This window comes from Anabrus simplex, chromosome 11 (assembly GCF_040414725.1).
Source record: "Anabrus simplex isolate iqAnaSimp1 chromosome 11, ASM4041472v1, whole genome shotgun sequence".
In the NCBI taxonomy this organism is placed as follows: Eukaryota; Metazoa; Arthropoda; class Insecta; order Orthoptera; family Tettigoniidae; genus Anabrus; species Anabrus simplex.
Genome location: NC_090275.1, coordinates 10,004,895 through 10,020,263, shown reverse-complemented (window position 1 = coordinate 10,020,263; position 15,369 = coordinate 10,004,895). Strand labels below are relative to the sequence as shown.

General features: G+C 39.6%; 1 protein-coding gene across 1 annotated transcript in view; it reads right to left on the bottom strand.

The window, feature by feature from the left end:
• Positions 1-15,369, bottom strand: part of LOC136883095 (CLK4-associating serine/arginine rich protein) — a 108,735-nt gene that overhangs the window by 41,429 nt on the left and 51,937 nt on the right. Inside the window, exon 12 of the mRNA XM_067155274.2 lies at positions 14,432-14,474. Within this exon, the coding sequence (XP_067011375.1) occupies positions 14,432-14,474 (43 nt within the window). The remainder of the gene's footprint in view (positions 1-14,431; positions 14,475-15,369) is intronic.

Below are 15,369 nucleotides of genomic sequence, written 5' to 3'. Positions count from 1 at the left end.
GGAGACGCACTGTAGTTCATGAAATAAGGGAGTTCCATACCTGCCAATTTTACAGAACCAAAAATGAGGAGATTTTGATATGAAAATCAGGGAAAATCAGGAGATACAATTGATCAAAACTGCTTTTCTACATGTCTTGCACAATACAGGACCACTATTATAACACTTATTGTCTTAAAACCTGAATGTTGCTATACGAGGCTACATCTCTATTCCCTCACAGGAAGTATGTGAGCGAGATGATCGGTCTCTGATAAGCCTTCCAAAAATAGTATGAAATCATGCACTGAGATGCCATAACTTAGCAAATGAATATATATTGAAATATTACATCATGTGCTGCGCGATTATGCTAAGCGCAATGCTATCACGGCACCTTCGGGAGTGTTCGGCAACAGTTGTTCTGAAAACCACTTCTCATAAATTTCACCAGTCATTTCCTCGTGGGTGTCCGTTGTGTTTTTATGGCATAAAAATGTTAGTTCAGCATTTGGAACAAAACCATGTTCATTACCCGTGTGGGCTAAGGCAAATCACGGTCCTCGGCTTTTCGGTGGCCTAATTCCCGAACTCACCCTTCAATGGCGGCCTGCTGTGCACTTTTCACCGTCGTATCCTTCCATTCTTTTGTCACTGTCTGCCCAATATTTACCCACGATTCATCCGTGTAAATTATAGCTTTATTTTGTGCCATCAAACATTTTATCTCCCTGAGATATCTGTGCCTCCAATTAATAATTTCATCGGTTTCAGTGAAAGCTGCTTTATTACCCCGTCTTAAATAACGGAAGCCTATATCATGTAAGAAGCGATACAATGTAGTTTTGGAAAATCGTGGCAAAGATTCTTCTCCATTTACCCGACTCAAAATCATGTTCAATGTCGGCGGTATGTTAGCAAATAAAAGAGAGTGAACCACCCAACACACTCCACTTTGCACAATTTCATCATATTTAATTTTCATTACATGTTTCTGCCGTCCTCTTTTTTTTGCTGGTTTTCCTTTTCTTTTTGGCGGGAGTTCACAAAGGACCATGTGTGTGTTCCTTCCTTATAGCACAGACTGTTCTTTCGGAACAACCTGTAGCTTTAGCTGTTTCACTGACTGCGCTACTCACATTCATAGTCTTTAAAAAATAATCCAGGACACTCATCATAATATTGCGTTCTTTTTCCCTGAGTTTACCTACGGAAAGTTTCTTTTTAATTTGATGATCCAGTGTACATCCTTCTGCACGTTTTCTTTGAACTATGAACCCCCCACACGAGCACGAACTCACAACTACACAGACTACACAAACACAATCCACTTGTCCTCAAGAACTATACATTTATCACTGATCTTTATTTAATCAAACTTATAATACTGATTAAACGAACACCACTGCATACAGCTGTCAGTATATTTAAAAGCTCACTGTTCGGCAGATCCCTACTGGCCAGCCAGCCAGCCGAGTCACTCATGAAACGCAAACAAACGAGACGTTCTCCCTGTCATAAATTAAGAGATAATGAGATAAGGACTTGAGCTATGATTTAAAAATAATTTCCATATCCGAAGACCGTTTAATTCGCTTTAACCACGCCATGATCCTTCAGCACTTTTTCTTCGAACTAAGATCCCCATACACAAGCACGAACTCCTGAACCACATTTTAAGGTTGGAACGCTCTATAGACATCATTATACTCCTCACCAACAACTATCCATAGCCAAAAGTTTAACTGGAACTAAATGCCACACACAACTACTTCAATATATGCTGAAAAAGCACCACCACAAGTGAGGGATAAAATTTTGGATGTTGTGTGATACAATTAGTAAGTGTTGTGTTGGGTTTTTACGTAATGATGAGCAAAATTCACTGAAGACAAAAACAATATTTAAAAAAATAATGGACTGGCCAACACTGCAGTGACGACACTTCTGTCTCTATTAAATTGAAACAAGAAAATAAGTGGTTCAACCTATTCAATACAAGTAAATAAGAAATGTAGTGTTACATTCTTATTTGTTTAAAAGCGGTACCGGTTTACCATCAATCTGGGTCATCAGCCAACTAAAAATACAAAAACAATGCATACAGCTCAATACAGAACATTATGAAATTTTTATCTTTAAACTTCTGTCTCTACGCAATTACTTTATGAAAGGTTTTCACGTTTACGCAAATCATTATTTTTCACCAATCCCCCTTGCAAAACATTTATTTCTAGTTGGAACATTTATTACCGGCACTATATGATGAAATGGGAAGTGGGACTACCAGATGCTGTGAAAAAGCCATTCAAATTAGTTTATAATAAATATTTCAGACAGCAGCCAATTGTACTTGCTTCAGAAAATTTGCCACACACAATGCCTTCAATCTGATAACTTCACAACTAATTGGATAATCCTGGTTTCATTTCTCGTGTACAAATTCAATAACAAGCTTAACACTTACGTTAAATTTTCTTGTATTTTCTTAATCTTTCCATCATTTATAAGACGAGAATAAGGGTTTAAAATAAATTAAGGGAAATGTTCAATAAATTTCCAAATTCTTTGAAAATGTTTAAGAAAAAGCTAGGTAAACAACTGATAGGGAGATTTTGGGGTTATGCTGTGCCAAGAAAACAAGGCAAAACTCTGTGTAAGTGGTACGTTCATTCGTCACCATATTGCACACCCGTACGCGGTACAGCGCTAGCATTTGAAGCGGAAGCTGACGGTACCATCAGAATCAATCTGGGGGTGTACACACATATGAAAGTATGACTCTGACACAAGCCTGGAATGAAACACCTGATGATGAGGAATGTACGAATTTGGAAAACACCAAAACGAAATAACTATAGTGAAAGGACAGGGAAGAGAACTACCCACGTATTACTTAACTGATAGTCAGTGTCTCTGTTGAAAATGTTAGGATTTGGACGTATTTCCACATCCTGGACCTGTAATATCTAGGTGGGTAAGAGCTTGAACATCTTGGAACATGACATCATGACCCGACGATAGGGCCTGCTCAACTATTGCTCATTTGTCTGGCTGGTTGAGACGGATATTTCTTTGGTCCCAATTGACCGGCATGTTTGGCCAATGTACACCTTGCCGCAAGTACAGAGAATTTTCTACACCCCAGGGTGTAATAGTGGGGACAACTTGTCCTTGCTTACCTAAACTGTGAGAAATTTTGGTGACGGTGCCAAACACGGTTTTTATATTGTGTTTGCGGAGGACCTTGGGAATTCGGTCTGTCGTCTTGTGGATGTAAGGCAAGTAGGCAGTTCCCTTCACTACTTCTTTCTGCGAGCCTAGTTTAGTTGTCCCCCTGGGATGCAGGACTCTATGAATCTGTACATCGGTGTAACCATTACCCTTGAATATGACTTGAGTGTGTCCATCTCCCCCTGGATATCTGATGGCTCACAAATTCATGTCGCTCTCGTGGCGAGTGTTATGAGAATGCCCTGTTTTTGTGCTGGATGGTGGTGAGAATCTGCATGGAGATAGTGATTTGTTTGGGTAGGCTTATGATAGATGGTACGTCCTAAGGAGCCATCCAGTTTCTTTCTCACTAGAACATCCAAGAAAGGAAGAAATCCGTCTGACTCCATCTTCCACAGTGAATTTAATTGAAGGGTGTTGGTGATTTAAGTGGTTTAAAAATATATGAAGTTTCCCAGAACCTTCTGTCCATACAACAAATGTGTCATCAACATACTTCCACCAATTCAAAGGTCTGACGGGCGCCGAAGCAACAGCCTCCTCCTCAAAACACTCCATAAAGAAATCAGCCACTACCGGCAAGAGTGGACTTCCCATCCATCTGTTTGTAAAATAATAATGATGATGATGATGCTTGTTGTTTAAAGGGGCCTAACATCTAGGGCATCGGCCTCTAATGGTATGAAATGAGAGAAAATTTTATGACAGTTTAAAAATTCATAATCCTCCACTGACCAGAATTCAAAAATGTGAGGACGAAGAATGAAAGGATGGATATGAAGTTAAAACAATAATTAGATCCGACCTGCAATGCCCCATATTCCCAGAAACTAGTGTTAAACAGTATTACTGACCAAGGGACTGCTTCTAAAGCACAATACTGAATCGAAGATGCTTGTAGTCAAAATGGGTCCAAAATCTAGGTCATTGTCCCCTCATAATGGTACTTACCAATAGGAAAGTAGAACCACGCTATCTGTCATGTTGCCGACTAATCAAAAGTAGCGTAAACTCGCGGTGTTTCACACATTATGGTACTATTCACAGGTAATGTAATGCGCACATGTAACACAGACTTATGGCGTTCCTCACATAAGTGGACTACCCATAGGGACCCGCACTATCCCGTGGTGTTTTTCATATAGTGGGTACTAAGCATAGGCAAGGCAGAACCATAGTGTCGCTCATCCCAGGGTGTTGCTCATATAGGGGTACGAATCACAGGTACTGTTAAATGCATCCTGAGCTACACACTGTCGCTACTAATCACAAACCTATTTTGTACCTAACATAGTGGTACTACGTGCAAGTAAAAGCGACCCAGGATGTTCCCCGCGTGGTGGTACTGATCACAAGTAGTTTCATGGTTCTAATACCTTGGTCGCCAATTTTAGTTGCCTCTTATGACAGGCAGAGGATACCGTGGGTGTATTCTTTTTTCTGCATCCCCCATCCACAGGGGGTGTGTTTGTAAAATTGCCTGTCCCACAAGAAATAGCTTGAAGTTATGCAGTGGTGAAATAGCTTAGTAATGTCCTCCTCAGGGAACAGATGCTCAATGAGAGACATGACAGAGTCAGTTGGCATTTTAATGAACAAGGACTCCACATCAAAAATCAATAGAAGTGCATTAGGTTGAAGGGTTATGGTTGACAAATTACTGAAGAAGTACAGACAGTCCCTAACGTATGATTCAGTACGTCCTATATGCGGAGGAAGCAACTTGGTAAGGTATTTAGCCAAAGCATACCTATCACACTAACAATTGGTCTGAATGAAGGGGTCGTCTTCTTTATGGATTATAGAAGTCCATATAATCTAGGTGACAGTGCATCCCCCGGAGTCAGATATTTAGCCTTCTCTTTTGAAATTGAAGATTGCCTTAAGAGCTTCACAGTGACGTTGGACACACAAGTGGTAGGGTCACGTGAGCTCAGCCTGTAAATAGGCTCTGACAACATAGCTGAGATCTTGTTCTTATAATTGTTAGTGTCCATTACCACCGTTGCATTGCCCTTATCAGCTGAGAGAATGGTCAGTTCAAGGTCATCTTTACGTTCCTTCATATCTCTCCTCTCGCATCTAGTTAAATTAGGAGCGGGTACAGCAGCAGAAATTATAAGTCTCACACATTTCTGTCGTACTTCCTCAGCCTCATCCGTAGGTAGTTTGTGGGTGCTGCCTCAATGGAAGTAATTACCCCTTCAGTGGGAATTTTAGAGGGAGCGACAGCAAAATTAAGTCCTTTAGGTAGAACTGCCGTTTGGTTCTCATCCAAGGATTTCTTGGAAAGACTGAAAATTTTTCTAGCATCCAGTTTGTGCGAGAGACTGCCTGGTTTTGAGCCAATTGGAGGAACTTAGATTTCTGTCTTAATGACACCTGGTTGAATTTTTGATCAGTCTGTATAGCAGAAATGCGATTGAAAGAAAACCACAATTCCTGCGAGAGAGTGTTGCTTAAAAGCAGGTGTAAATGAAACAACTCTCGGGAGACTGAGTCCAGTTCGTTAAGAGTGAGATGCACTCTCTCGATAACAAGAACCTTGCTGGTGCGCTGATATATTCTCCTGGCCTTAGGAGTTTTAAACGTGTGCTTCAGCTTCACACTGCTGATGTTACGGTCTTCCTCGTGAACAGTTGAGATTTTCTTCTGAAGTCGCGGAGCAATGTTCTCTGCGAAACGTAAAGAGTTTCACCTTGTTTTCTTGACACTGCCCATATGTCTACAAGTATAGCCCATGGAAGCATCAATGTTCACTGAGTGGGAATGTAACACCTGGGCAACAGCCTTGATGACTGATTGAAGTACTTTCACCTCACATCAACTCCTAGACTGCAGGGCTGGCTTAATGTTGCGTCTGTAGAAAGAGGTTTCTGACTGTAGCACAGAAAGGGATTAACTGTGGTGCAGAATGTGGTCTAATCAACAACATTACATGTGCAACATACATTCCTTTCAGAATTTCTACCCTTCCCTCTCTAGATATTCATACCCCACGTCTCCCATGTAAACTGGACTTGCATCTGTCAAAACAAGATTGATATGCTCCCCACCTGAGCAGGGCTACCAGAAGCAACCCCACGGAGAAGAATATTTGAAACGTAAATCATAGGGATATTAGCTAAAATGAACATATTCATAGTGATGAGGAACACTTCTATTATTTACTATAAAATACCGTCCCAATTCTTTGTTACATTAAGCAAAACTGAAGAACTCTAATTAAATATAATGAGCGAAACTGGCCAGCTATTTGTGACAATCTCAATGATAGAAATTGTTGTACAACACATGTAATTCACTTTAAATTCCAGGATCAAACACCAATTTTATGTAAGAAAACATCCTCCAGTACATTGGAGTCAAATGCTCGTACGGCACTCGACATAATGCACACATTGCAAACAGCAAACAAAACAACATGCAAAGTAAAGAACAAAATCAGAATTTTATGGTTAGAGCATGAAATGGAAATAGCCAACTCAGAATCGCTGATATAGGGTGTGATCTCTTCTTACAACCAGAGCAGGTTACAATGACATGGCATACTGACTGCACGGTTGTTCACGGCTTCTGCTGGTAGCAACTTTCATTCCATGGAGAGATCAGGATGAATATCTGGAAATGTCTCTTGTGAAGGCCGATGGGAAGCAATTTGCATCCCAAGCACATTATACTGAAATAATATCCAAAGACCTTCCTGATCATCATCTTCTTTTCTTCATGGGGCCTCTAAATATTAGTTTCTAATTAGCGTCGACCTCTAATAAGATCTTTTGCTACCATGTTTTTCCTTCATTCCCACCTAGATATAACTGCTCCCTTAACAAAGCTGCAGGTTGCTCTTATTGGGTCGTCTTGGATTTTCTCTCTCTCTTCACTTGGTAGTCCTAGAGTGAAGAGTCTGATTCTACCCAGCGCCTCACATTCAAAAAGGAGTGTTCAGCTGATTCCTCTGCTTCATTGCATTTCTTACATATGTTGTCTCTTATTACTCCAATTCGACGTAGGTGATTTTTCAGAAGGCAGTGTCCTGTCAACAGTCCTAACACCCATCTTATATTTTCTCTGCTGAGTTTCAACAGTTTCTGATCATAATAAGGCTGTTTATTCGTAGTCTCAATTAATATTACTATGTTCAAGTCAAACTTTAATTGAGACTTTATTCCACATTCTGGTGCAAATAAGTTTTACTTAATAACAATTTACTTCATAAAGTATAACTTCATGAAGTTGAAATTATTGCAATTTAAGTCATTTCTTCTTTGTAGACCATCACATTCAAAAATCATTAAATTTGGATCATTTAAAAATTCTCATTGCAATGTTATGCCATACAGTTCAGTTTTCTACCATTATAATGCACTGCTGTAAAGTGCTTAATTTGGTTGATATACTTTGTTGGAGTCTCGAGCCTTCAACCATCCATTGCAGGATAAGTGTTTCAAGTCCATCCCCCCTAATAGCAAGTTCAAAACATCTCACAATTTGTTGCTTCAATATGGAATTCAGGTGCATTTTGATCTGCAACTCATCGACTAGTTGGTTCTCTACAATATTAAAAAAGGAGTTAAGAGGTTCCACCTATTCAATACACTGATATAACGTTGCACAAACTTATGTCACAAAATGTTTAATTTGGGACCGGTTTCGACACACATTTGGTGTCATCATCAGCTGATTGAAAGAGCAGGGAAAAAGGTTTACAATTATCAACACACATAACACAAAATATAATTATGACAATGTTCACACTCTACAGGATTTATGTAAAAATGTAACACTTTCATGAAGATGAAATATTCAATTGAAGTTCATAGGCAACGTGATAGTCTTGTACACTCCTGCTGTGAGTGTTGAAATCAAATATAATGATGTTGAATTAATGGATAAGAACTAAAGGATACATGTAAAAATGTAACAGTTTTCACAAAGATAGAATTTTCAATTGAAGCTCATAAGCAACGTGACAGTCTTCTACACTCCTGCAGTGAGCATTGAATGAACGAACGATGAGTTAAGGGGCTTGATTCAACACATTAAATCTTGAAGGTTGCCTTGTTATATTGTGATAAAAATGGATCTTGAAGGATGCAACTTGTGTACAGTTGTTGCTAGGCAAGGAATAACATGCTTTTGTTTAATCGGCACGTCCAAAGGTGGATAGCGACATATATGAGCTCCTAAGATATATTGTAGGACCTAAGTTCCTCAGTTTGATGTGGATATATGAAGTTTATAGAAAAAAGGAAAATTAGTTAGAAATAAAATGGGGGAATTTTGGTTAAGTTAAAAAAAACAAATAATATTATGAGGCTCAACTTGTTCAGCTTGCCATGGTGGCTAGACATGTTTAGAGGAGCTAATAAATGAAGTATTAGTGGAAGTAAGAACAGATACTGAGCAGAGGTATGAGAAGGGGGAGGGATTAAGGGATGGGGGGCAAGGGGAGTTGTCTAAGGTGGATCAGGAGGAAGTTGTGGTAGGGGCAAGTAGCGCGAGAAGGTGCTGTGTATGACGTGAAAGATCGACCGCTTACTTGTCAACTTGAAGCTTTTAAAAACCAAGATAAGGAAATCAAAAAGGATGTTTGGTTTCTCAGGTAAGTCATTAAGGTTTAGGTTAGGATTTTAAAAAATGATCGAGGTGTATAAAACAGTTTTCAGTGATATCAAGAAGAGGGCCTTTGTTTAGGACACTGAGAATTTCAATATCTTGGTCTAACGTAGTGAAATTATGCCTTACGTCCTACGTATGTTGCCCTACTGCCGAAAACCTATTGTATTTTATCGCGTTAACGTGTTCCGAGTATCTAATTTTGAAGTTGTGTCTGGTTTGCCCTGTATAAGAAGAATTGCAGTTATTGCATTTAAACCAGTATATGCCTGACCTGCTCTTTCAATCCGCTGATGATGACACCAAATGTGTGTCCCGGTCCCGAATTGTGATATAAGTTTGTGCAACTTTATATCATTGTACTGAATAGGTGGAATCGCTTAAATCTCTTTTTAACATTGTGATTCTCAGTTCAATACGGATCAATTATGAAGTTTCTAACTTTAAATGGTTGGTTCTCTAGTGGCCCATGGAAATCTCAGCATTCGCCTCAAACAGAACATTTCAAAGGTATTATTTTTAGTTAAAAAAAAAAAAGAATTTGCTTTACGTCGCACTGGCACAGATAGGTCTTCTGGCGACGATGGGATAGGAAAGTCCTAGGACTGGGAAGGAAGCGACCGTGGTCATAATTAAGGTACAGCCCCAGCATTTGCCTGGTGAAAAAATGGGAAACCACGGAAAACCATCTTCAGGGCTGTTGACAGTGGAGTTTGAACCCACTATCTCCCAGATGCAAGATCACAGCTGCGCGTCCCTAACCGCACGGCCAACTCACCCGGTATTTCAAAGGTATTAATGTACCGATGATCGGTCTTTTTCAGCGTCCAACATTCAGATGGACTGTATATAGTGAAGTCGAGGCCACCACGTGTGAGTTGGTAATATCATGGCTTTTCCATATTCTTGTATGCTGCACTATGGTAGTTATGGTAACAGCTACTCTTCTTTTTTTTATTGTGGCAGTGCAATTAACTGTGTGAGACTAGATAATCAAATATTCCACCACCTGCAAGCTCTTCTCATGTTTCATATTTTAAGACCAGTTTGGCCTGTCCATGATCACCGATTTGGTCTTCTCTCTGTAAATCCGTAAGCTCACTTCATTGTTTACCTATCCAACTCTGTGTAGGAGACCAAGCATTTCACTTTTAAGGCAGCAATTAATGCAGCGGTTTTTAATTTTTCCATCTATTTGGGTACCGCCATGACAATTTTCTGTTCCTTTCCTTTCTCCATGGATGTACATTAAACTAGGGCTCAGTACACAGCCTTGATGGATGCCTTTTCCCACCTCAATTTATTGGCAACTTTGACTTTACCAGTGCTGTTCTCGTACAAAGATCTTATCAGGTTTACCAGTTCGAGTGGCATTCCAATTTCAGTCCCTATTATCCATATTTTATGCACACAGTCGAAAGTTTATCCTCATCTCTGCAAATGCCTGAGTCGGATATTCAGGATCCGTTCTCAAGTTCTGCTCTGGTGGTATTTGTGACAGAAGATATGCTTTGATTCTCACTAGGTGAACAGAGTATTACTTTACTAGCATGGCATATCAAGGCTAGTTTTCCATAGTTGTGGCAATTGTCGCAAAGTATCTTTTCTTCCTTTTTTTTTTTTTTTTTAAATTGGAACATAGATTGATTCTGTCCTATCAGACAGCCATTTATTAGTTTTCCGGATTTCTGGACAGAATGTGTGTAAGATTCTGCCATATTATTGTGACTAGTGATCATTTCTGTATCAATATTATCTTCTGCAGCTGTAAATGGCTTCAGCTTCTGGAGGGCCATTAGAACATCATCTAGACTGGCAGAAAATTAAATCTCAACACCAATAAGACATTAGTGGAATGAAAATTTGGCTAAACAACTGTCTAGGGAACATATTTATTTTATTAAAGTTTTTAGGACACAGGTTCAAGTATACATGGTACATTAAAAACTGCTGGAGTCTCCACCAAACATGCATGCATTGTATCATTGAGGTGCTGTATGTCATTTTGTGGGATGGAGTTCCACGTGTGTTGCACATGGTCAACGGTTAGTGCTGGTATTACAGGATGCAGGATTTGGTCGACACTATAGAGCAGGTTGGGTGACTGCGAAGGCATGAGGACGAGCATTATTCTGTTGGAAAACACCTCCCCTGAATATTGTGAATGAATAGCACAACAATCGGTTCAGTCACCAGTCTGATGCACAAATCCGCTGACAAGGCTCTTGGGATAACGACTAGAGTGGTCCTGCTGTCAAAGGAAATCTCTCCTCAGACCGTACAGACCGTAACTCCTCGATGCTGCACACAGCTTGGTTCCAAGCGCTCACTTGGCTGCCTCCTTACCAAACTAAGTACATCACTGGCACCAAGATGGAAACGGCACTCATCTGAGAACACAACAGATCTCCACTCCACCCTTCAATGAGCTCCAGCTTGACACCACTGAAGTCGTAGATGGCAGTGAATTGGAGTTAGTGGCATGAACGCTATAGGTCGCTGTCCCTCAAGTAATCGATTAGTTACAGTTCACTGTGTCATTCTGGTGCCAACTCTAAGCTCTATGACAATACAGTCATGCAGCGAATACGATAGTCCTCCCTCTTCGTAGTGGCCCATTTGCAGCCAGACCCCTGTCTTCAGTGCCTTCCCGTGACCTTTTTTGCCAACACTGATGCACTGTGGATACATCCCTGCCAAGTCTTTCTGCAATATTGCGAAAAGGACATCCACCTTCACGTAGCCCTATTACATGGCCTCATTCAAACTCTGCAAGCTGCCGACACTGTCTTCCTCATCTCCTTAAAGGCACGTACGAATCTCACCTACCTTACAATCTCTACACCGGACAATGACTAACGTCACGAAATGTACGATGCATATTTAAAGCAAACTTGCTTTACAAGGTCATAGTGGCGCTTCTAGCACCACTCTTCATCGACAAGCATGCAAATCTGAATACGCGTCATCTTTCTCATGTGCAAACATGCCTCCCAAATTTTATTTATCTAGCACAAACCCCTTCTTGGAGATTTCATTTTCTGCTAGTTTATGTTCTGTACTTGTTCAGTCTTGATTTTCAGCTTCCATTAATTTCTCAATATATTCTCTCCTACATAAAAAAAAAAAAATCTGTATCCTTCATCTGTGTCTCTAATGTGAGACAGTTTTCAAATAAAACTAATTATAGAAAATTTACTTTATATTGAATAAAACACATTTGAAACATATTTACAGATTACAAGCACGTTAGCACACATGTACAGTAAAGTGTATTTCTTGCTATACGGACAGTATGATTGCGTGTACCAATTAAAGCAAAAACTCTACCTATAATTCTCGCATGAAATGAGTTTTCATTTTCTAAAATGTTAATTTGTAAGTTTAAGCTCTCTCTCTGATTATCATGCTTTAAATCAGGCAGGATTATCCACAGCTCCGAGTTAAAGGGGGCCGTTTTAAAAATATTCTACTGAACTATGAAGTTTGACTTCATTAAGCAGAACATCTGCATGTAAGTAATGCTTTATCAAGTCTAACATAGCAAAGAACGACTTTACAAATGAGTATGTATACCAGAAAGATTTAAGTCAACAACTTCTTATTAGACAAAAAAGTCGCCGACTCTGAATTTCACCGACCTCAGTAAAGAAATTCATCCTCTAGGTGTTGTAATGTTTTACTTCATAAGAACACTGAAATGTCATAGGGTTACTGATTTATTCTTACAAAGAATCATCCTCTGCTACAACATCAAACATCACCAAGACTACTATACTATTACTTTCATGGAGTCCATATTAAGTAGATAGCAAGAGTATGTTAACGTCCATGGAGGCTCAAACTCCTTAGCTGTGTAGCGAACAGGTACGGTCAGTTAGATAATTCTCCACAGGTGTGTTCTATTAGGACATTAATATGAACTCTGTAATGCTCATGTTCTGTACCCCCTCCTCTGAAGACATGCAGCTCTACACACCAACTGGTCCCTTTTTATCAAATCTGTAGAATGGTAATGGGTTCTTGTCCTCTCTGGATCACCACAGGCTAGAAATCTGCTTGGAAACTCTGCATGTGTGTGGGGTTCTTTTTCCTGATGCCCTTGGTTGTGATTATGTGTAGTTTGTGATTCATGTATTTGTGTACACCATTCTTGGTCAAGAAGTTATTTACTCCTTGCCTCAGTGTGATGATTGCATGTTATGTGTTGTGGAGAGCCTACTCCTGTGAAACAACACCGAGGAGCCTGTTCAAAGTTAATGTCCCCATTTGATGGACAAATTGCCATCTACAGCAAAGAAGAGAGGTTTAAAATTGAACCCAGGCTTTTTGTATGCAATAAAGTGATTCCGAGTTGTAAACCATCACCTCTCCTACCCTGCTGGTCAACATTCTGATGGTGAAAACTTTTTCCACCAACAAGACTCGTTCCGGCCAACCACACTTGGGGCCTCAACAATTATGATGACCAGGCAGGCTGCCCAAAGTTTTCTGAGAAGAACACATTACTCCACTTATCCTGGCTCCATTGCAAATGAGCCCTCCTGTTTGTAATGATAAGCAGGTAGTCTAGTGCAAAGGTATGCCACATAAGTAAGGCCCCTCAATCGCTGCAAGCCCAGTTATCATCACAGGTGACTTCAACATAAAAAACTTTGACCTTCCATACAAAGTTACAACTGAAAGCATGGTTACTTTCCTGCACACAATGCATGCCATACAAAGTGAACTCACGACCTCAATGTGCTGCTGGAATTTCAAGAGACAGCACTTATAGCAACCCCTTGGCTTCATGTACATATAATCTGATGCACTGCACTCATGCTCACTCTGTTTATGATTTCTACTGTGCACCCAAATATGCCCCACACATTGATACCTAAATGAACAAAATACATCAGTAACTTCCCATCCTATGAAGGCTTCAAACTCCTACCAAACTTCATTATGCCGACTCTTCTAGTCTGCATTCATACCATCACAATTATAAAATATTATCACATCAAAAGCTCTTTCTCATACTCCCTTGGTGTGGGAAGTCTTGTGGTAATACAATTCAGTTTGGTGCTGTTACACACTACACAATGTTACCAACATTCTCAACCTTAATTTATAACAACAAACACTTCAACATTATCGTAAGAATAATTTCATGCAAGGAATGAACAAGAGAAAGCAAGAAAGGGAACTGAAATGGGGCTAAGAGTCTCATACCTGATAAGGGACATTTCATTTTCTGTCAACATACACCCAAAACCCAATAAACTAAATACTTTGGTCCAGAGAGATGGTTTTGATCTTCAGTATGATGGAGTGTTAAACACTTTACCAGCTTGCCTCAAAAATAATGGGACCTTACCACGAACATTAAACTGCAGGACCTTCATAACAAGGTATTAACTATGCAAGATCCACGAATATTTTTATCTGTTTTGTTAAAAAGAGAAATCTTCATGCACTCAAGAAGTAGACAGTAGTTGAATAGGACTTACATAAATAAAGGTTAATATTAACAAGCATCCTATCGGGTTAGGACCTAGCTGTGTAATAGGGGTGAAAACAAAGACTTATACTGAATAAAGTAGTGATTCTTACTGACTTTGGTTCCGGCACCAGAATTACCGAATCCTGTACTCAAAGTCCTGTAACAAGAAGAAAAATAATATGACAATGTTATTGTATCTAGAAAATACAAAAAATACAAATATGTGCAGAAAAAGGGCATTATCAACCAAAAGTGGTGTTAATTTAATTTATTTATTTACATTTCATGGCCTTCATTGGACCATTCTAGCCAACTGAATACAAAGAATTTTCAGTTTCCTGTCAGCCCAGTACTTATTTCATTAATAAGCAAAATTACTTTAAAAGATATCTTAACCTATGTTGTCAATGTGTCGATCCGCCCTTAACGTCGTACCACCTCCGAAATTGGCCACTATACCGACAAAGTATTTTTGTGCAATCTCCTCCCATCTACCATGCCTTTTACAACACTAAGGTGATGTGTTGACTTGTTTTCCTGTGAAACCTTTCCATTCCGTCAATATTTTTTTTTTGCTTGTTTTAGCTCATTTTACTAACTACGAATGCCAGGCTTGATGAGTTTACTGTGGATATGAATATTTCCTTGTGTAGTACTGATGTTAGTTTAGATCCCTCTTGCACAATATCAAAGTTTTATTTTGTATTGGGCTCAATGGCTCAGATGGTTGAGGCACTGGCTGGTCTTCTGATCTGAGCTTGGCAGGTTCGATCCTGGCTCAGTCCGCTGGTATTTGAAGGTGTTCAAATACGTCAGCTTCGTGTTGGTAGATTTACTGGCACGCAAAAGAACCCTGCAGCACCTCGGCGTCTCCGAAAACCATAACAGAAGTCAGTGGAATGTAAAGCCAATAACATATTATTATATTCTCCACAGCATTTTTACATTTCTCTGAGAATGTAAACTTTCCACCCTAGCCACCCTTTCCATAACAAAAGATTCTCATCAATTGACACATTGCCATTAGGGGTATAAGCTTCCAAAAATTTTGC